This window comes from Mustela lutreola, chromosome 1 (assembly GCF_030435805.1).
Source record: "Mustela lutreola isolate mMusLut2 chromosome 1, mMusLut2.pri, whole genome shotgun sequence".
In the NCBI taxonomy this organism is placed as follows: domain Eukaryota; kingdom Metazoa; phylum Chordata; class Mammalia; order Carnivora; family Mustelidae; genus Mustela; species Mustela lutreola.
In genome coordinates, this window is record NC_081290.1 from 163513864 (window position 1) to 163529616 (window position 15753).

The 15753-nt window shown below is 50.5% G+C and overlaps 1 protein-coding gene across 3 annotated transcripts in view; it reads left to right on the top strand.

The window, feature by feature from the left end:
- The window catches only part of LOXL2 (lysyl oxidase like 2), an 87509-nt gene that overhangs the window by 31953 nt on the left and 39803 nt on the right, over positions 1-15753 (top strand). For all 3 annotated transcript variants that reach the window (XM_059178117.1, XM_059178123.1, XM_059178129.1), the window contains exon 3: positions 2288-2463. In XM_059178117.1, the coding sequence (XP_059034100.1) occupies positions 2288-2463 (176 nt within the window). The remainder of the gene's footprint in view (positions 1-2287; positions 2464-15753) is intronic.

Consider the following 15753-nt stretch of genomic DNA (forward strand, 5'->3'; position numbering starts at 1 on the left):
GTGGTGCCCAAGCCCGAGGCAGAGAGTCTGAGCCCTGGGTATCTGGCTCCATCATCCTGTTGAGGCCTGCCTGGAGCTTTGAGAAAAAGGAGACATTTGAGTTTGTTTCTCATTTTGTAGGGGCACTTACAAAAATCACCCTTTGGAAACCCTTTAGCACATTAAAAAATTGTGGTGAAATACACCTAAACGTAAAATACTCTGTCTTCACCATTTTTTTCAATGCACAATTCAATAGTGTTCGTACATTCCTGTTGTTACACAACCAGTCTCCTCTTGTCTTGAGGAACTGGAGCTCAGTCCCCGTTAAACAACCACTCCTCGTGCTCCCCTCTCCCGGCCCCTGACCACCTCCATTTGACTTTCCGTCTTTATGAACTCAACTATTCCAAGTACCTCATCTACGTAGAATTATACAGTTTTGTCATTTTGTGACTGGCTTATTTCACTGAGCGTGATGCCCTGAAGGTCCCCTGATGTTGCAGCCTGTGTTAGAATTTCCTTCCCTAGTGGAGATGCCACATGGGGGCTAAGGGGGTAGGAGAGGAATCAATGAAACAAGATGGGATTGGGAGGGAGACAAACCATAAGTGACTCTGATCTCACAAAACAAACTGAGGGTTGCTGGGGGGAGGGGGGTTGGGAGAAGGGGGGTGGGTTTACAGACATTGGGGAGGGTATGTGCTATGGTGAGTGCTGTGAAGTGTGTAAACCTGGTGATGCACAAACCTGTACCCCTGGGGATAAAAGTATATGTTTATACAAAATTAAAAATTAAAAATTAAAAAAAAAGAATTTCCTTCCTTTTTAAGGCTGAGCACTAGACTCAGGGTATGCGTATGCCAGAGTTTGTCCAACTTTTGTCTATTGTGAAGAATGCCGTAGCACCCGTGGGTGTGCCAATAGCTCTCAGACAACCTGCTTTCAGATCTTCTGGGTAAATACATAGAGGCAGGGATCGCTGCATGGTATGGGAATCCCATTTTTGTTTTTTAAATATTTATTTATTTATTGACATACAGCCATCACACATCACATTAGTTTCTACTCGAAACTAATGTGATTCAAAAAATCTGTGCGTTATGCTGCGCTCAGCACGAGCAGGGCTACCATCTGCCTCCACACAACACCGTTACAAGGCCACTGACTGGGTTCCCTGTGCTGTGCCTCTTATGCCAGTGACTTCTTCACTCTATAACCGGAAGCCTGTGTCCACAGTTTTTGTTTCTTGAGGAACCGCCATACTATTTTCCGGAGTGGCTGTACAGTCTTGCATTCCTGCTGTCAGCGCACAAGGGTTCCAGTTTCTTTCAACTTTGTCAACACTTGGTATTTTCTGCCCTTTTGAAGGTAACATTCTAATGGTATGAGGCACTTGGCATGCTGAATTTTCTACAGAGTGCAAATCAGATGGACACACAGGAGGCAAGCAGAGTTGCACAGGGCCTCCCAGCCCTGCCTTCACCAGACTTTTAGAACGTGAGGGGGTGACTCTGTGTGTTAGTGTAGCAGAGCCAAATCAGTGGCTGGGAAGCATCAGGCAGAGAGAAGAGCACTGAATGGCCCAACCTCTGGGCTCAGGCTGTGATCTTGAGGATGAACTGTCCCCCTGAGCCAGAGTTCTGTGTCTGGAAGGTGGGAATGACCATCCCTGAGGCACAGGGAAGGTACCTATGAAACCTATGAAAATGCCTGAAAAACTCCAAACCCTCAGTTGCAGGGTGGTTTACATTTTCGCTGAGGGGTCAGAGTTCAGCCTCTGCTGCAGATGGAAGGTGAGTCTAGCCTGCATCATGGTCAGTCTAATGACAATTGCCATCGTCATCCTTGTCACATTATTTGAGCAACGTTGGGCCAATAACAAACTAGATACAGGCCGCATATTCTCTCTAACCTCTACGTAGCCCTGCAGTTGACGTGTCTGATGAGAAAGAAGGGTTTTGACCAAGGTGCCAAGGCTAAGTGGCTCTCTCAGAATGAAACCCAGCTTGGCATCCAAAATCTCTGCCCGTTCTACTAACCACATGACATCTGGGCTCAAATCTAGTTTCTGTCCAAATCACATTCAATCTAGCACATCCCCAAATCACATCAGCTGCCTACTCTGGAAAGGGGACCCAGATACCCTAGAATGATATCCAGTATCTCAAACATACCAACAATCAATTGATGACCACAATAACTGCCAAAATTAGAGAAAAATTCTCTCTGGATGATGTTGGTGCCCCCAAAGATGCAAACCAATTTTGATGCAGCCCTTGGTCTCTCTCTTCTCTGCTTCCTTCAGGGCCCATCTGGTTGGACAATGTCTACTGCACGGGGAGGGAGGCCACCCTCGCGGCCTGCTCCTCCAACGGCTGGGGTGTCACCGACTGCAAGCACACAGAAGATGTGGGTGTGGTGTGCAGTGACAAAAGGATTCCTGGTTTCAAATTCGACAATTCGTTGGTCAACCACATAGAGGCAAGTCTTGTGTTCTTGATGACGCCCACACGTCAGTATTTTCTTTCTTCCATGTAACTTGATTCACATCTAGTGATTCCAAGGAGAGTGCGTGACTGCTAAGGAGGGAACCCAAGCCAACATGATTTGGTGTTCGGGGCTGCTGCAGGAGAAGGGGAGACCACCAGTGGGTGGAGAAAGGGTACTCATTCCGGACACAAAGAATGGCTTGCGTGAGGCACAGAGGCCCCGAGGCATGAATGGGGGTAAATGGGTCAAACAGGCCAAGAGACAAGGTGAATGTAGGAGTGGTGTGAGAGGAAGCTACAGAGGGTACACAGGAAAGCCCCTCTGGGCTCTATCCAGAGCTTGCCTTTTCGGCTGGGAAAATGTACTAGTTATCAAATGCCGTGTAACAAATTACCAAAAAAACAAATTTTGCAACTTCAAACAGTAGCCTTTATGATCTCACTTAGTTTCCAAGGGAATCCGGGAGCGGCTTAGCTGGTTGACTTTGATCACATTCAGGCAGGGGGCCCTGTCCCAAGCTGACTCATGTGGCTGTTGGCCAGCATTCGTTGCTGGCCATCAGCTGGATCTTTCTGGTTCTCTGCCTCTCTATAGCCTGCCTGGGTATTCTTACGACATGACCATTGTCCTTCTCCAGAGTGAGTGATTCAAAAGAGAGAGAACGGGAGCAAAACACGGAGGCCACAGCCTTTCATAACTCAATCTTGGAAGCGATAGACCATCATTTCTGCTATATTCTGTTGGTCACACAGACCAACTGTATAAGTGTGGGAAGAGATTCCCCAAGGGTGTGAATGCAGAAGGAGGAGACCATTGGGGGCCATCTCGGAGGCTACCTACCAAAGGACCATTGTTTCCAAATCTAGCTGGGGATCAGAATCACTTTTTTTTTTTTTTTTAAGATTTTATTTATTTATTTGACAGAGACACACAGAGGAGAAGGAACACAAGCAGGGGAAGTGGAAGAGGGAGAACCAGGCTTCCCGCTGAGCAGGGAGCCCAAAGCGGGGCTCGATCCCAGGACCCTGGGATCATGACCCGAGCTGAAGGCAGATGCTTAACGACCGAGCTACCCAGGCGCCCCCAGAATCACTTTTAAAAAGCACATACTGGGGCCTCACCCCAGAACCCCTGAAGCAGAATTCCCACTAGGGAACCAGATTAGTTTTGAAAGTTCTCTCAGATGATTCTGATGTTGCCAGCCTGCCCCAAGTCAGCATTTGGAAATGGCCACAGGGCTTGTGACTCTTCTACATTTATGGCTACGTTTCAGAGTTAGGTCGTCAGTGAGTTCTCCATGCAAACAACAAAACCAACAAACATTTATGGCACTGCTCTTATGGACAAGGCACCTGAGGCTTAGGACAGACTCCTCAAGGACACGTTGGATGTCACCCCCGAGGCGCTGTGGGATCTGCCATGAAGCCAAGCCAAAGGGCCTTCACTGTGCTTTACCGCCCAGCTGACCTTAGAACCAACTTGAAATTGCCCTATTTGGGCTTCAGAGGAAGTTCTCCCCAGTCTGTGGTCTTTGCATTTTCCTCCCATGACTCACACTGTCCCACTCTTTTCTCATATGTTCCTAGAGCACACTGAGTACGCTGGGAACGGGTCCAAGCCTGCCTTAAAGCAGGGAAGAGGATTTCTAGCTTTCTCTCCACTGCCAGGATCAGACAGCTTCTAGCTGACACTCTTCACATGCTGCTGTTTAATCTGGGAGGAGTAGAAGGGATTCGCAAAGATCTGATGTGCGTTGGTGCTCCAGATATCAACGACAACTTGGCTTTACCATAAAGTCTGTGATTTGGAGGATGGGCATGTCCAGTCCAGTTTCACATGTTCTATCTCTGCTCCTTATCACCTCATATGGGATCGTTAGCACCCAATTTCCAAGGAGATTGGAAGCTTCTTGGGGGGAGGGGTCTGTCTAATTCACTATTGTATCCAGTACAAATAGCATTGGGTACCTGATAGGAACAGTGTCTCCAACCCCTAAATTTTCTTCTTAGGAATGCGTATCCGAGATCGTCTTCCCCACAGGTGAACAATCTCCCTGGGTCAAATATCAAATTAAACAGTGGTAAGAAGCACATAGGAGCAAGTCACTCTTTCGTAGCATCACCCTGCTTACTCAAAAAATGAGCTTATTTATAACATCTTTAATAGGCCTCTCTTTAGCCTAGAACCTCGGGATAATATAGTTGCATTGTCATGTGAAGATCCAGGCTTCCAGGCATAAGAAAGTCACTGATGGTTGAATAGAAAGAAGGTGGGCCAATATGTCCGTGGGTTTGGGGGCCGGGGGAGAATGAAAGGACTCATCCGCCGTTAGAAAAAAATGATTCTGGAAAAAGGACTCTGGGCATGGCACGTCAACAGAGAAGTGTCTGTTGAATCTGGTCCTAGAAAAAGCAGACCCTAGACTGGGTAGAATAGGCAGAGAAATGGCCCCCCCAAATATAGGAAAAAGTACTTCTTTTTATTCTGGAAATGCTAAGAGTCCACCACAAAAGCTTAGTACCTGTCTTTATTATTTTTTAAAAGATTTTATTTATTTATTTGACAGAGAGAGAGAGAGAAAGAGAGACCACAAGTAGGGGGAGCAGCAGGCAGAGGGAGAAGAAGAAGCAGGCTCCCCACTGAGCAGGGAGCCCGATGCGGGGCTCCATCCTAGGACCCCGGGATCGCGACCTGAGCCAAAGGGCAGATGCGTAACTGATGGAGCCCCCCAGGCACTCTAGTACCTGTCTTTTTTCTGGACATTTGTTGGGTGCATGCTGTATACACAGCATGGTCGGGGACCCCATTGGGGAAAAAAAAAAGACATGACCCTATGACCTGACATGCCTTTGGAAAGCTGGGGGATCATTCCAAGGCGAGGAGCCTAGACCCTAAATGAACTTATGGTAACCCAGAGAGTACTACCAGGGTGGGATGGGGATGACTGGTTGGAAGGGTGGCATGACTCCCACCGCCCTCCACCCTTTGCAGGCTCCTCGAAGTCCTCCCTCTTCTTCATACAGTTACTGTGAGCCACACTGGGAGCTTTCTTGCCCAGCCACAGACTCTGAGGAAACTTTCAGCTGATAAGCCGTCCTCTGGAATCTTCTTCCCTTTGGTGTCAGCTGAACGGAGGTCATGAAAGGGCCCACATCTCCAGATGTCTGAGGAGAAACTTAGAGAGTTGCCAGTCCATCTAGGACTTTGTGGCTAAAGCCCCCGCTTCCTGTCAGAGCCGGCCTGATGGGTAGGGAGCCGCCCAGACCACTTACAGGGATATTTGTGGGATGTTGAGAAGTTTCTCCAAAATACCTCACGTAATAGCCTGTGTCATGGAATCTTTCCTCTTGGCTACAGAAACGTTCCCTTTTAGATGTTTGTGGGTGAGAGCAAGAGATGTACGCCGGTGGACATGCAGTTCAATGGGTGACTGTGGGATAACAAACGGTGCCGGGAAAGGCTGCAGGCGAATCTGTGAATACAGCGGATGGTCTCGAACCATCGTTCCTGGGGCCCGGCTGCTGCCTCTCTAACAGCAGATGTTTATGTGGAGATTAAAATGTGCCCCAGAAACAGTTATAGGGGACACAAAACTAGAAGGGATTGCTGGAATATAACATTATTAAATGAGATTCAGAAAAACCTCAGGATGTTGGGAGAATAGGCCCAAACTATAATAAAGTGAGATGAATAGAAGGTCCTATATCAAGGTCCTATACTGGAAGAAAAAAATCAGCCATAGAGTGAAAGCCCAGGACAGTGACTGACAATGAAGAGCACTGACTGTATCTTTAAAATCCCTGCAAGGGATTGGCCGACTAAAAGCTCTGTATAAGCCAAAGCTATGATATGGTGATAAAAACAAAACAAACAAACAAAATCCCAAAATGTGAACATGCACTGACGCACTGATGGAAAGATTCTTCCCCTAAACTGTTTGTTTTTTAGATCGAGGGCAGGATTCAGATCTGGGGCCATCTCTTAGCTAGGTCCCCCCGAGAATGGACCAGCAGGATGGAGACAGGTCTGGAAAGCATATCAAAGGAGGAGAGGAAGATTTGGTGACGAGAAGAGAGAGAGGAGGGGCGTCCTGTGGGTTCTCTAAGTTTCAGCAGTGCTATCATGGAGAAGATGGGTGATTGATTCTAACCCAGAACCAAGATGGGTAAGAAGGTAATGGGACGTAGATTTCGGTTCCGCCTGGAAACTGTTAATACTTAGGGCCGCCCCACAGCGTATGCGGCTACCCTGTAAGTAGCAAGCTCCCGTCACAAGAGTCCTTCCGGCAGGAGCGGGATGACCTCCTGCCAGGAACGTGCAGCCAGATTCCTACACTGGGAAGGAAGCCGGGTGAGGTGATTGCCAAATTCTAAGATCCCTCATTACTCTGTATTTACAAAAGTACACCAAGCCCGCGCAGGAGGTGCCCATAGCTGGCAGTCTTTCTCTCTCGGCATCTTTCTCTCTCTCTCATGCACACGGAAGGGCTGCCGGCTGGTGTGTGTGCTGTGTGCTCTGGCTCTCTCCCTGCCGCTTCTCTGGTCCTGCCCAACCTTGGCCTTGAAAGCAGGAGCAGACTTTTGGCCCTTATTCTTCCACATCAAAGTGTGAGCACCAATTCCCCATTTTGGGGTCCATAAATTCAAAAGTGGCCAAGAGTGGAGTGTGGTCAAAAAGAGATGTCAGTTAATGCTTTCTCTGTGGCTTATGCCTCCAGGTGCAAATGACTGGCCCAATGAACGAGATGAGGGCACTTCCCCCAACCCGCCCCCGCCCCATCTCTTCCCACTCTGAAGCGTACAGCCAGGATTTCTAACTCTTCTCTAACGTCCATCCTCATTGACTCCTAGAGATTGGGGGCAGATCACAGACCATTAGAGGTGACCCTCACAGGCTTGTGCCTTCTCCGGAGTGCACTGGAATTCCCCCAGCAGAGAGTGGAAGAAAACTGAGCATCAGTCTAGACCAAGCTCATCCCACTTTGGAATGCCAGAGACGTGAGTCACTAAGCCCTGGGGCCCAGCTGATGAATCTCACTCAATGAGCTAACTGTGTTTCCAGTGGATTCCTCCGTCTGCTTGGGGCATCCCCGGGGGCTCTTTGACACTTCACGGATTCAGTTCCAAAGAAGGGAGGAAGCCCATCTCCTTCATAGGAATGACCCCACGAAGGGAGAGTTCACAGGTTTGGCCCCGAGCTACCTGTTGGCGGGCAGCCAGAGCCCTGGGCAGGTCCATTCTCTTTACAAAAATGAGCTGCTTGAATTCCGTCCCTTCCGGCTATGACCTGTCCGTAATCCGGAGTGGCGATGGTTTCTCCATCAAAACGACACAGCATGCACTCATCATTTACAAGGGAGTTTTAAGTGTTCTGGAGAGGAAGAAACTCAGATGATTTCTGTCAAAGTGCTTAGCAGGCTATAAAGTGCTTCGTTAGGTTAGCGACCACCCCTGCCCCCCCCCCCCGCCTCCTCCCCCTCCCCGGTCCACCACCTCTGGTCACAGCATCCAGAAAATTCGCCAGGGGGAGTTGCAGTTCTCTGGTCTTCAGACACAGACTGTATGCAGTCACATCTTGCTAGGGAGCCTGTCTTAGACTCCAAAGTGGAAGGCAGGACGCCTGAGTTCTGGTCTGGTGGAGCCTGAGATTTGCAGCTCTGCGTCTGGAGTGCCTGACCCTTCATGGGTCTCTGGGCTGCAAAAGCGGTGTTTTCATAAGGCAAACGAGTCAGAGGCCAGCCCTCAAAACCTTCTCAAAAAGAGGCAAGCAGGACCAAGGTCTGCCATGCAGAATACTATTGCTTCTGAGCAAACGGATCCTTTTTAAACCTAGGAAACAGAGCCCCAGCTAAACCTCCCAGGGTTTCAGAGGCTCTTAACTCGAGAGGCTTCGTTTCCTGTCTGTGGCAGTGGATAAGCTGGAAAAAGCATTAGATAAGAAGAGATTGCAAATCCAGATGCCCTCCTGAGTCAACCTCTCCACACTGGCTATTGTGCACATTGCTAACTCATGTGTCCTAGAAGGGCTCAGGGCTGAAGCCATGTGTTGTGAGATCAGGGAACATACAGATCTTTTCCTTTTCTTCACCCCCTCATGCCGCCTTCTTCTGTACCCATTTTTTAAAGGCTCTCTTGCAAAGGCAGTTAGGTTATCGGGACTGATTGGAAACCCCCGGGCTGTGAGATTTAGGGGGGCCCATCCCTCGAGTGGCCCCCAAGCCTCAGTTTCTCCTTGTGACAGCAGGGACCCCGAGGTCTGGAGAGGCCCCTGGAGGGACAAGGAAGCCAGAGCTGGGAGAATCTGGTACCCCTACCCTCCACACTCTCACATTCTTCTGGAAGGGCAAGGAGACCTGAAAAAGCTCTTTCTTCTCTTAACCACGGGAACTGAGGCTGGCGTGAATTCTTAAAATTCCAGGAGCCCAGGTTTGTTATTAGTCACCCTCAGCTGCCAGAATGCTTCCAGGTCTCCCTGCAGCAGCAGCAGCCTTATCTCATCAGCATCTGGAGCCTCTAGGAAGGTCTGAGAACTTCCCAGCTGAAAGTTGCCCCCTGCCCCCGCTTCCCCCCCCCTTCCACCAGAAGGGGGGTGCAATGGCTTACACTGGGTGGTTTAGGAAAGAAAGGGGGTCTGTCCTCATCTTTGTCCAATTTCGAGGGCAGGAGCCCCTCCAAGCTTCAGTATAGTCCTGTTTCCCCTGATGGCTGCAGGATAGCTGGATGGCCTCCCTCTGCGGCAGGAGGAAAAGTGGGAGCAAGCGGGCAGTTTGTGTCAGACACTCCCAACGAGGGACTGAAAAGCTACGGTGGAAGCCCACGGCCTCTGAATCCCTAGTCTCGCTGCCCCATTGAGCAGGACCGTTCAGATATAGCTGGGTTGGGTTTTGTAGGGCAAAAGGATGTACATATAAGATCCTGTCTGGTGCCAACATTCCATGATTCTATTTACTGTGTCTCTATGTGATCGTGGCTTGCCAGCCACCACAAGGAACACAAGAGAAGTAGTTCCAGGGTGACCTATTTTCCCAACTGAAAAATAGGTCAGAGCCTCTGAAAAGCAAAAGGGCATGTGTGCGGATAACAAAACAAAATACTTGAAATTGCGCCCATCCCGACAGACCTGGAACTTGATCCCTGGCGAGGGCGTTGTCTGCACAACTCTTCGAAGAGGATAAATATGATTATAATTTGTGTGTGAAGTGAAATACGCGACATTGTGGTTACCTGTTAGATGAAAGAAACAAGCCGTGTGATAACTTATCTGAGATGAAATCAACGAGTGGAGAGCAGGGACTCGAAGTTCGAACGTGTGACTGGGATGGGGAGTTTGTGGCCGTTTGGAAAGGGAGACAAGAGAGGATATGGAAGGGTACATACAGAAGGGATGCAAAATGGGAGAGGTGGGCAGGAGACTCTCACCCCCCAGGCGGGGGATCCATTCTGTGGGGCGATCCCACTCCTGTGGCTCAGATGGGGCTGCCCTGGACCGGAGCCATTCAAATTAGTCACTTCAACCATGCCAGAGGGGTCAGTGCCAAGGAATCCCGCCCCTCGCCCCGCTCCACCCCCCTGAGGCTGGTGCTAAGTTAGCCGGATGCTGGATCTGGTCCTGCATTCATTTGATATGTTTTAACCAAGCACCAGACAGATACCAGGCACTGGGAATAAAGAGATTGATGAAGTGGACAGCCTTGCCTTCCTGGAGATTACAGTCTAATCATGAAGGACAGTTCCACAGATCGTGACTTAGTTACCATGGTGATAATTACCCCCCCCCAGGCCGTAGTACCCCCAGCTGGGAGTCTGGTCCAGGACCTGGCTGGGCTGTGGCCTCAGCCCCCCTGCTGGCTCAGAGAGACTGGCTGCTGGAGCAGGTGTCCCGCCAGCTTCCTGCAGACTGGAGGGCTTGCTTGTTCCCCAAAGAAGCAGTCTCTGTTACCTACCCCAGTGCTTTCTGGTTGGAAAATGAAATACAGAGCATTCGGTTTTCCAGCAACCCTGTAAGGCTCTTGATTTATAGGAGGAGGGCCTGGACAGAGTGCTGGTTTTTTCCTCTGGTGGCTCAGAATGACCTCAGCTCTCCACACCACCCCCACCCGACTGGTGGCCATCCCGCAGAGCTGAGCCATCACGGCAATGCCTTCTCTCTTCCCCTTCATCATCTGACCTGGTGGAAGTCCCTGGATAGAGAATGTGTCTTCTTACTTGGCTCCTTACTCTGTGAATTTCTGATTCGATCATCAAAAGGAGATAATTACAGGGGCGCCTGGGTGGCTCAGTCCGTTAAGCGTCTGCCTTCGGCTGAGGTCATGACCCCAGGGTTCTGGGATTAAGCCCCGCATCGGGTTCCCTGCCCATCGGGAAGCCTGCTTCTCGCTCTTCCTTTGCCTGCTGCTCCCCCTGCTTTGTGCTCTTTCTCTCTGTCAAATAAATAGTAAGATCTTTAAGGGGAAAAAAAAAAAAAGGGTATCTACAGTGTGGCCAGATTCTTCAAATACAGCATGCCTCATGCTGTTTATGGAGAATACCCACTTAGCTAAATCATCTAGATATGTACTGAGGGTCAGATCAGCTTTTAATTCAGCCCAGAAACTTCCTTAGTATCAGGTTTTGAGAGGTGAGGGAGGGTGTTAATAGCCAGGATGACAAGGGTGCGCATGGAGAGAGTGTAGACATCCTACTTGTCCATCCATAGGTCACACACGTAGTGTTTATGCTCTGAAGAGAAACAAGTGCTGCCTGGTGGTTTATTTTGCATTAAACAAAGAATAAAGGGGGTCTTTATTACACTTTTAGCTTGGGAGCTCAATGTTCGGCTAAGATGAATTCCTGTGATCGGAGTTTTAAAAACCATTATTGGTTCCTTCCAAAAATGTTTGAGGACCCACTATGTGTCGTGTCTGGGATTAGGGGCCATGAGTGAGACAGAAATGAATAAGGCACCGTCCTGCCCTCAGGAACTCACAGTTCTGAGCTGGCAAAAACACCTTGGAAAGATAAATAATCAGAGTGCAAGATGGTCAGGCTAAGTCAAAGACTAACTGAGCAACTCAGAAAGCAAATGTGCAGGGCACCTGGGTGGCTTAGTGAGTTAAGCCTTTGGCTCAGGTCATGGTCTCAGTGTCCTGGGATCGAGCCCCTCATCGGACTCTCTGCTTAGCGGGGAGCCTGCTTCCCCCTTTCTCTCTGCCTGCCTCTCTGCTTGCTTGTGATCTCTCTGTCAAATAAATAAACAAAATCTTAAAAAAAGAAAACAAAAGCAAATGTGCGGGGAATAAAGAAATCCAATCTCTGTGGACCAGATAGTGGGGGAGGGGAGCTTCGTCGGGGAGATGGTGCTGTCTGTATCCTGTCAGGAGTGCAGCAAGAGACTGGTGTGTCGGGTTGGCCCGTGTGGCCCAGGGCCCCACACAGTGCCAGGAGCATTTAACAGACACGTTCAAATGCATGAATGAGATTGTCCCTGCAGTCAGTAGGACTCAGAGAGAAGGAAGAGGGAATTCCTGTGAGTTTCAATGCTGGGCTTTAAGGAGTGATGTCTGTGGCAGTGAGAGAAGGTCGCTGGCTGGACAAAGGGAAGGGAGGGTGTGGTATGGATCAGACCTGGGCGCCTAAGGCCTGGGGAGCCATGGGAAGGTTTGGAGCAAGACATGACTACACGCAGTGGGCAAGCTGGTGTGAGAGGTGGACTGGGTCCGCAAATCCTCCACACCAGGGAGACACTCAGCCTGTGTGAAGTGAGAGTTCCAGTCATTTCATTCCCGAGGTTCCCCCGTTGCCACCTGTCTGGCAGATGGAGATGGGATTGGGGCAGCGATGGGAGACTTGAGGAGGGGAAGGTGGACACAGCTGAATAAAGGCAGCTGAGGGCTTAGAGAGCAGGATTCAGAGAGCTGTTAGCAGTAGGGGGCTGGGGTTGGTAAGCCAGCAGAGGTTGAACCAGCCGTGCACTCTCGTCAGAATGACCGCGTGCTCGAGTAGCTCACCACTGCCATCCTCCCTCCTCCACACCTCTCCCGGGATGCCTTCTCAGGTGGGCAGGCCTGGGCTGATGTTCAAGGACAGCTTCTAAAGCAGAGGGAAGGAAGATAATTGGGCTAAGATGGGGCCCTTACCAACATGCCTCCCGGGACCGGGTGTTTCGTACTCAAATTACGATGTCCTCATAGGCTGTCTTTCTTGAAGGCCTTGCCTTTCCTCCCCTGGTATCTCTACCTGATGCAATCTTCAACGAGGCTTTCAAAATTGGTGATTTTTCCTCCTTGGCGACAGCCCCAGACTGTCACATTGTGGAATTTTTGCAAGTCATTCACAGACACTGCAAATGTGGAATGTCGTGCAGACACAAGCCTGGGAGTCCAGGCGTGGTGCTCTTGTGTCAGCCTTTCTTTCCACCAGCCCCTCTGGCTGAAGCAAGGCAGGGCCTCACCTCCCTGCACCTTGATTTGCCCTTTTGGAACTAGCTGGTCCTCACTCCCAGGGCTGGAGCCATGCCGGAGACGAGATGAGTTCTGAGTAGGACGAGTCTAGAAGGTTCTGTGAATTCCTTGGAGGAAGGCCTTGTTGGAGATCTGGGTGAACTCTTATATCTGGCAAGAGAGACAGCATTCAAACTTTAATTGTAATCTGAAAAATGTGCTAGATGCTCTTCGAGCTTCTGGGCTATTGGTCTTAATGTATAACCAGCACGTCTAGAGAGCCCTTTGTTAGAAAAGAAAGAAAAATGTGTCTGTGTTTCAGTGTTTCACATCTTCTCTTCTCTTTTGGAGTTGAACTTATGAGAAAAAAAAAATATCTAACCCTTGTGGTTATGGAAGAGATTCCACGGCGGTGAAGTAAGGAGGGAAGTTCTGTGTGTCTGTGTGTGTTTTCCTGTACATAGCGGCCTAAGGGAGCTCATTAGCTAGCAGGGAGCTCTGAATGTGCACCAGGATGGGTTTCCCTGCTACCCCCTGGCCCAAGTCCAAGAGCAGCTGGGAGGCAGGTCTCCGCTCACGTACACTCTGGTCTGACTCAGGGCTTCTCGCACCAGAGCCCCAAGGGGACCATCCAGAAGGCCGAACCCCTGACCCTGCCCTGTGTGGGTCAACTCAGTACCTCGCACTGGACAGGGTGTGAGTGGGAGGGTAGAGACCAGCAGTCCAAGGCTGGAGCACAGGCTTGGAGTTTGAACTCAGTGTTCACCCTTGTTTACCTACTTACTGGCTGTGTGCATTTGGAGAAGTTGTGAAACCTCACCAAATTTTCTCATTTTCCATCTGGAACATGGGCGTACCATCGGCCTGCTCGTGGGCTGTCATGCGAATGGAGCGAGCCCAGAACCCGCCCTGTAATGAATCTGTTGGTGTTTGATAAGTGAGGGCCCTTGCGGGTTTTGTTATTCAGAGAAGAGACAGGGCCCAGTGTTTGGGGCCAGAGGGAGGAAGCCTTCAAAGTCCATCAAGTGGGGAGAGAGTGTATTTTCTTGAATGAGTGAACGAATAAATGAATAAATGAATGACTGAGGTGAATCTGAGCCTGACGGAATGAGAAAGCAATGCTTCCATGAGAAGAGAGAAGACATTCCGTTTTGAAGGAACGATCCTGACCACTTTTCTAAGGCTTTGGAGAGAACAAGTCCCTCTAGACCTCTCCTGCACTGCACAGGTGCACAGACAGACTCACACTCCCACGTGCAGACACACAGACCCACACAGACACCATATCACACACACACAGAGGCAGTGAGTCGGTGGAAGAACAAGGACAAGGACGCCTTGCTCTAGCAACATTCTCTCTCTAAACCTCACTTCCCACATCCTTGAGCCCACCTGGCTCCCCCACGTCACTGTCATATTTCTGCGGAAGAGATGCCACCTTGCACCGAGACGAGGGAACATGGGTGGGTCTGCTGCGTCCCCTGTCCCACGCTGGTAGCTGGGGTACCGAGGGTCACTTTCACATCTCTGCTCAGTGAGCCTACACTGCTGCCCCATGGCAGCTGGCAGGGGGTGGGGGGTGGGGAGTTGCGTAGTGGGAGGAGGGTCGGAATTTAATAAAGGGGAGAAGGATCGGAATTTAATTAAGGTGGCCCCAGCCGCCTGCCCCGTGTAGTCCCAGGGCGGGTGCCTCAGCAGGAACTTTCCTTCTGGCCATTCTAGCCCCGCCTCCTGGGGTGGGAAGAGACAGGAGGGGGCTGGTGCACAGGCCGGTCTGGAGCTCAGACCCTTTCTTGGCTCACCCCTGTCCCACGTGTCTTGGTGGCACAGGTCCCGTGGCCTGAATGGAGGCTGTAAATGATCCAGGATCTAAGTTGGCAAACACTGTCCTGCCCCTGGCGCTTTCCTTCTCTGCGTGGAAGGGAACCAGAGCCAAATGCCATCACTCCCAGCCCACAGACTTTCCACTGCCTTGCGGGGCTGCTGAAGCGGGGCCTGGCTTTACACCCTGAAGCTGGAGTGAGGAGATGTGAATCCCAGGGCACCCAAATAATGGTTCTGTTCAAGCTCATGGTTCATTTGCATTCTGGCTGGACAGGGGCTCAGGCACTTGGGTTGCCAGGATCTTGTGCTGGGCGGCCCCCTGCCTCTCTCCCTGGCCCGGCTCAGAGGGCTCCTCACCCTGCGCTCCCTGCCTCCAGGTGGTTCTCCGGAGTAATTAGAGTCAGGCAGTTCTCTTACCTGGAAGACAGGATGGCAAGAGCTCCGAACCACCCTCTTCTGTTCGTTGAGGATTACGTAAGAGAATGCACATAGAACTCTCCTTGTGGGTCTCACAGGTGGACACAGATGTTATTATATTGCAGTTAACCAGACCTGAGTATAGTTTTGGGGCTGGGGACCGTGAAGGGACTGGAGGCACAGGGCGCGTCAGTCATGACCGGCTGTGGCCACCTCCCTAAGTAATCTGGGCTTTATTATATAGTCAAGAGACAAGATCACTCTTTTAGAAAGACCTCTGGTGGCTGGCCCTGTAGCCATCTCTGGTGGAAGAGGGAGATGGAGGCAGGGACCCAGGGAGCCTTGCAAGAGCTGGTAGTGGTCCCATAGGACAGGGGCAGAAATTGGAGGGGCTGGAACAGAGAGATTCAGGAGGGAGCTCCTGTAGTGTTTGGGGACAGATTGGGTGAGCATAGGAACTACTAACTCCGGGTAACCCCCCATTCCTTTCATCCAGCTTGCCCTCCCCCAGGCCCCTGTCCTTCTATCAAATCCTTGGGCCTCTGGGATAGGCATGAGGCAGGGACCTTGCAGCTCAGTGCCAATTTTACTGAAAGCTTAGTGGGGAGACCCACACGTACAGG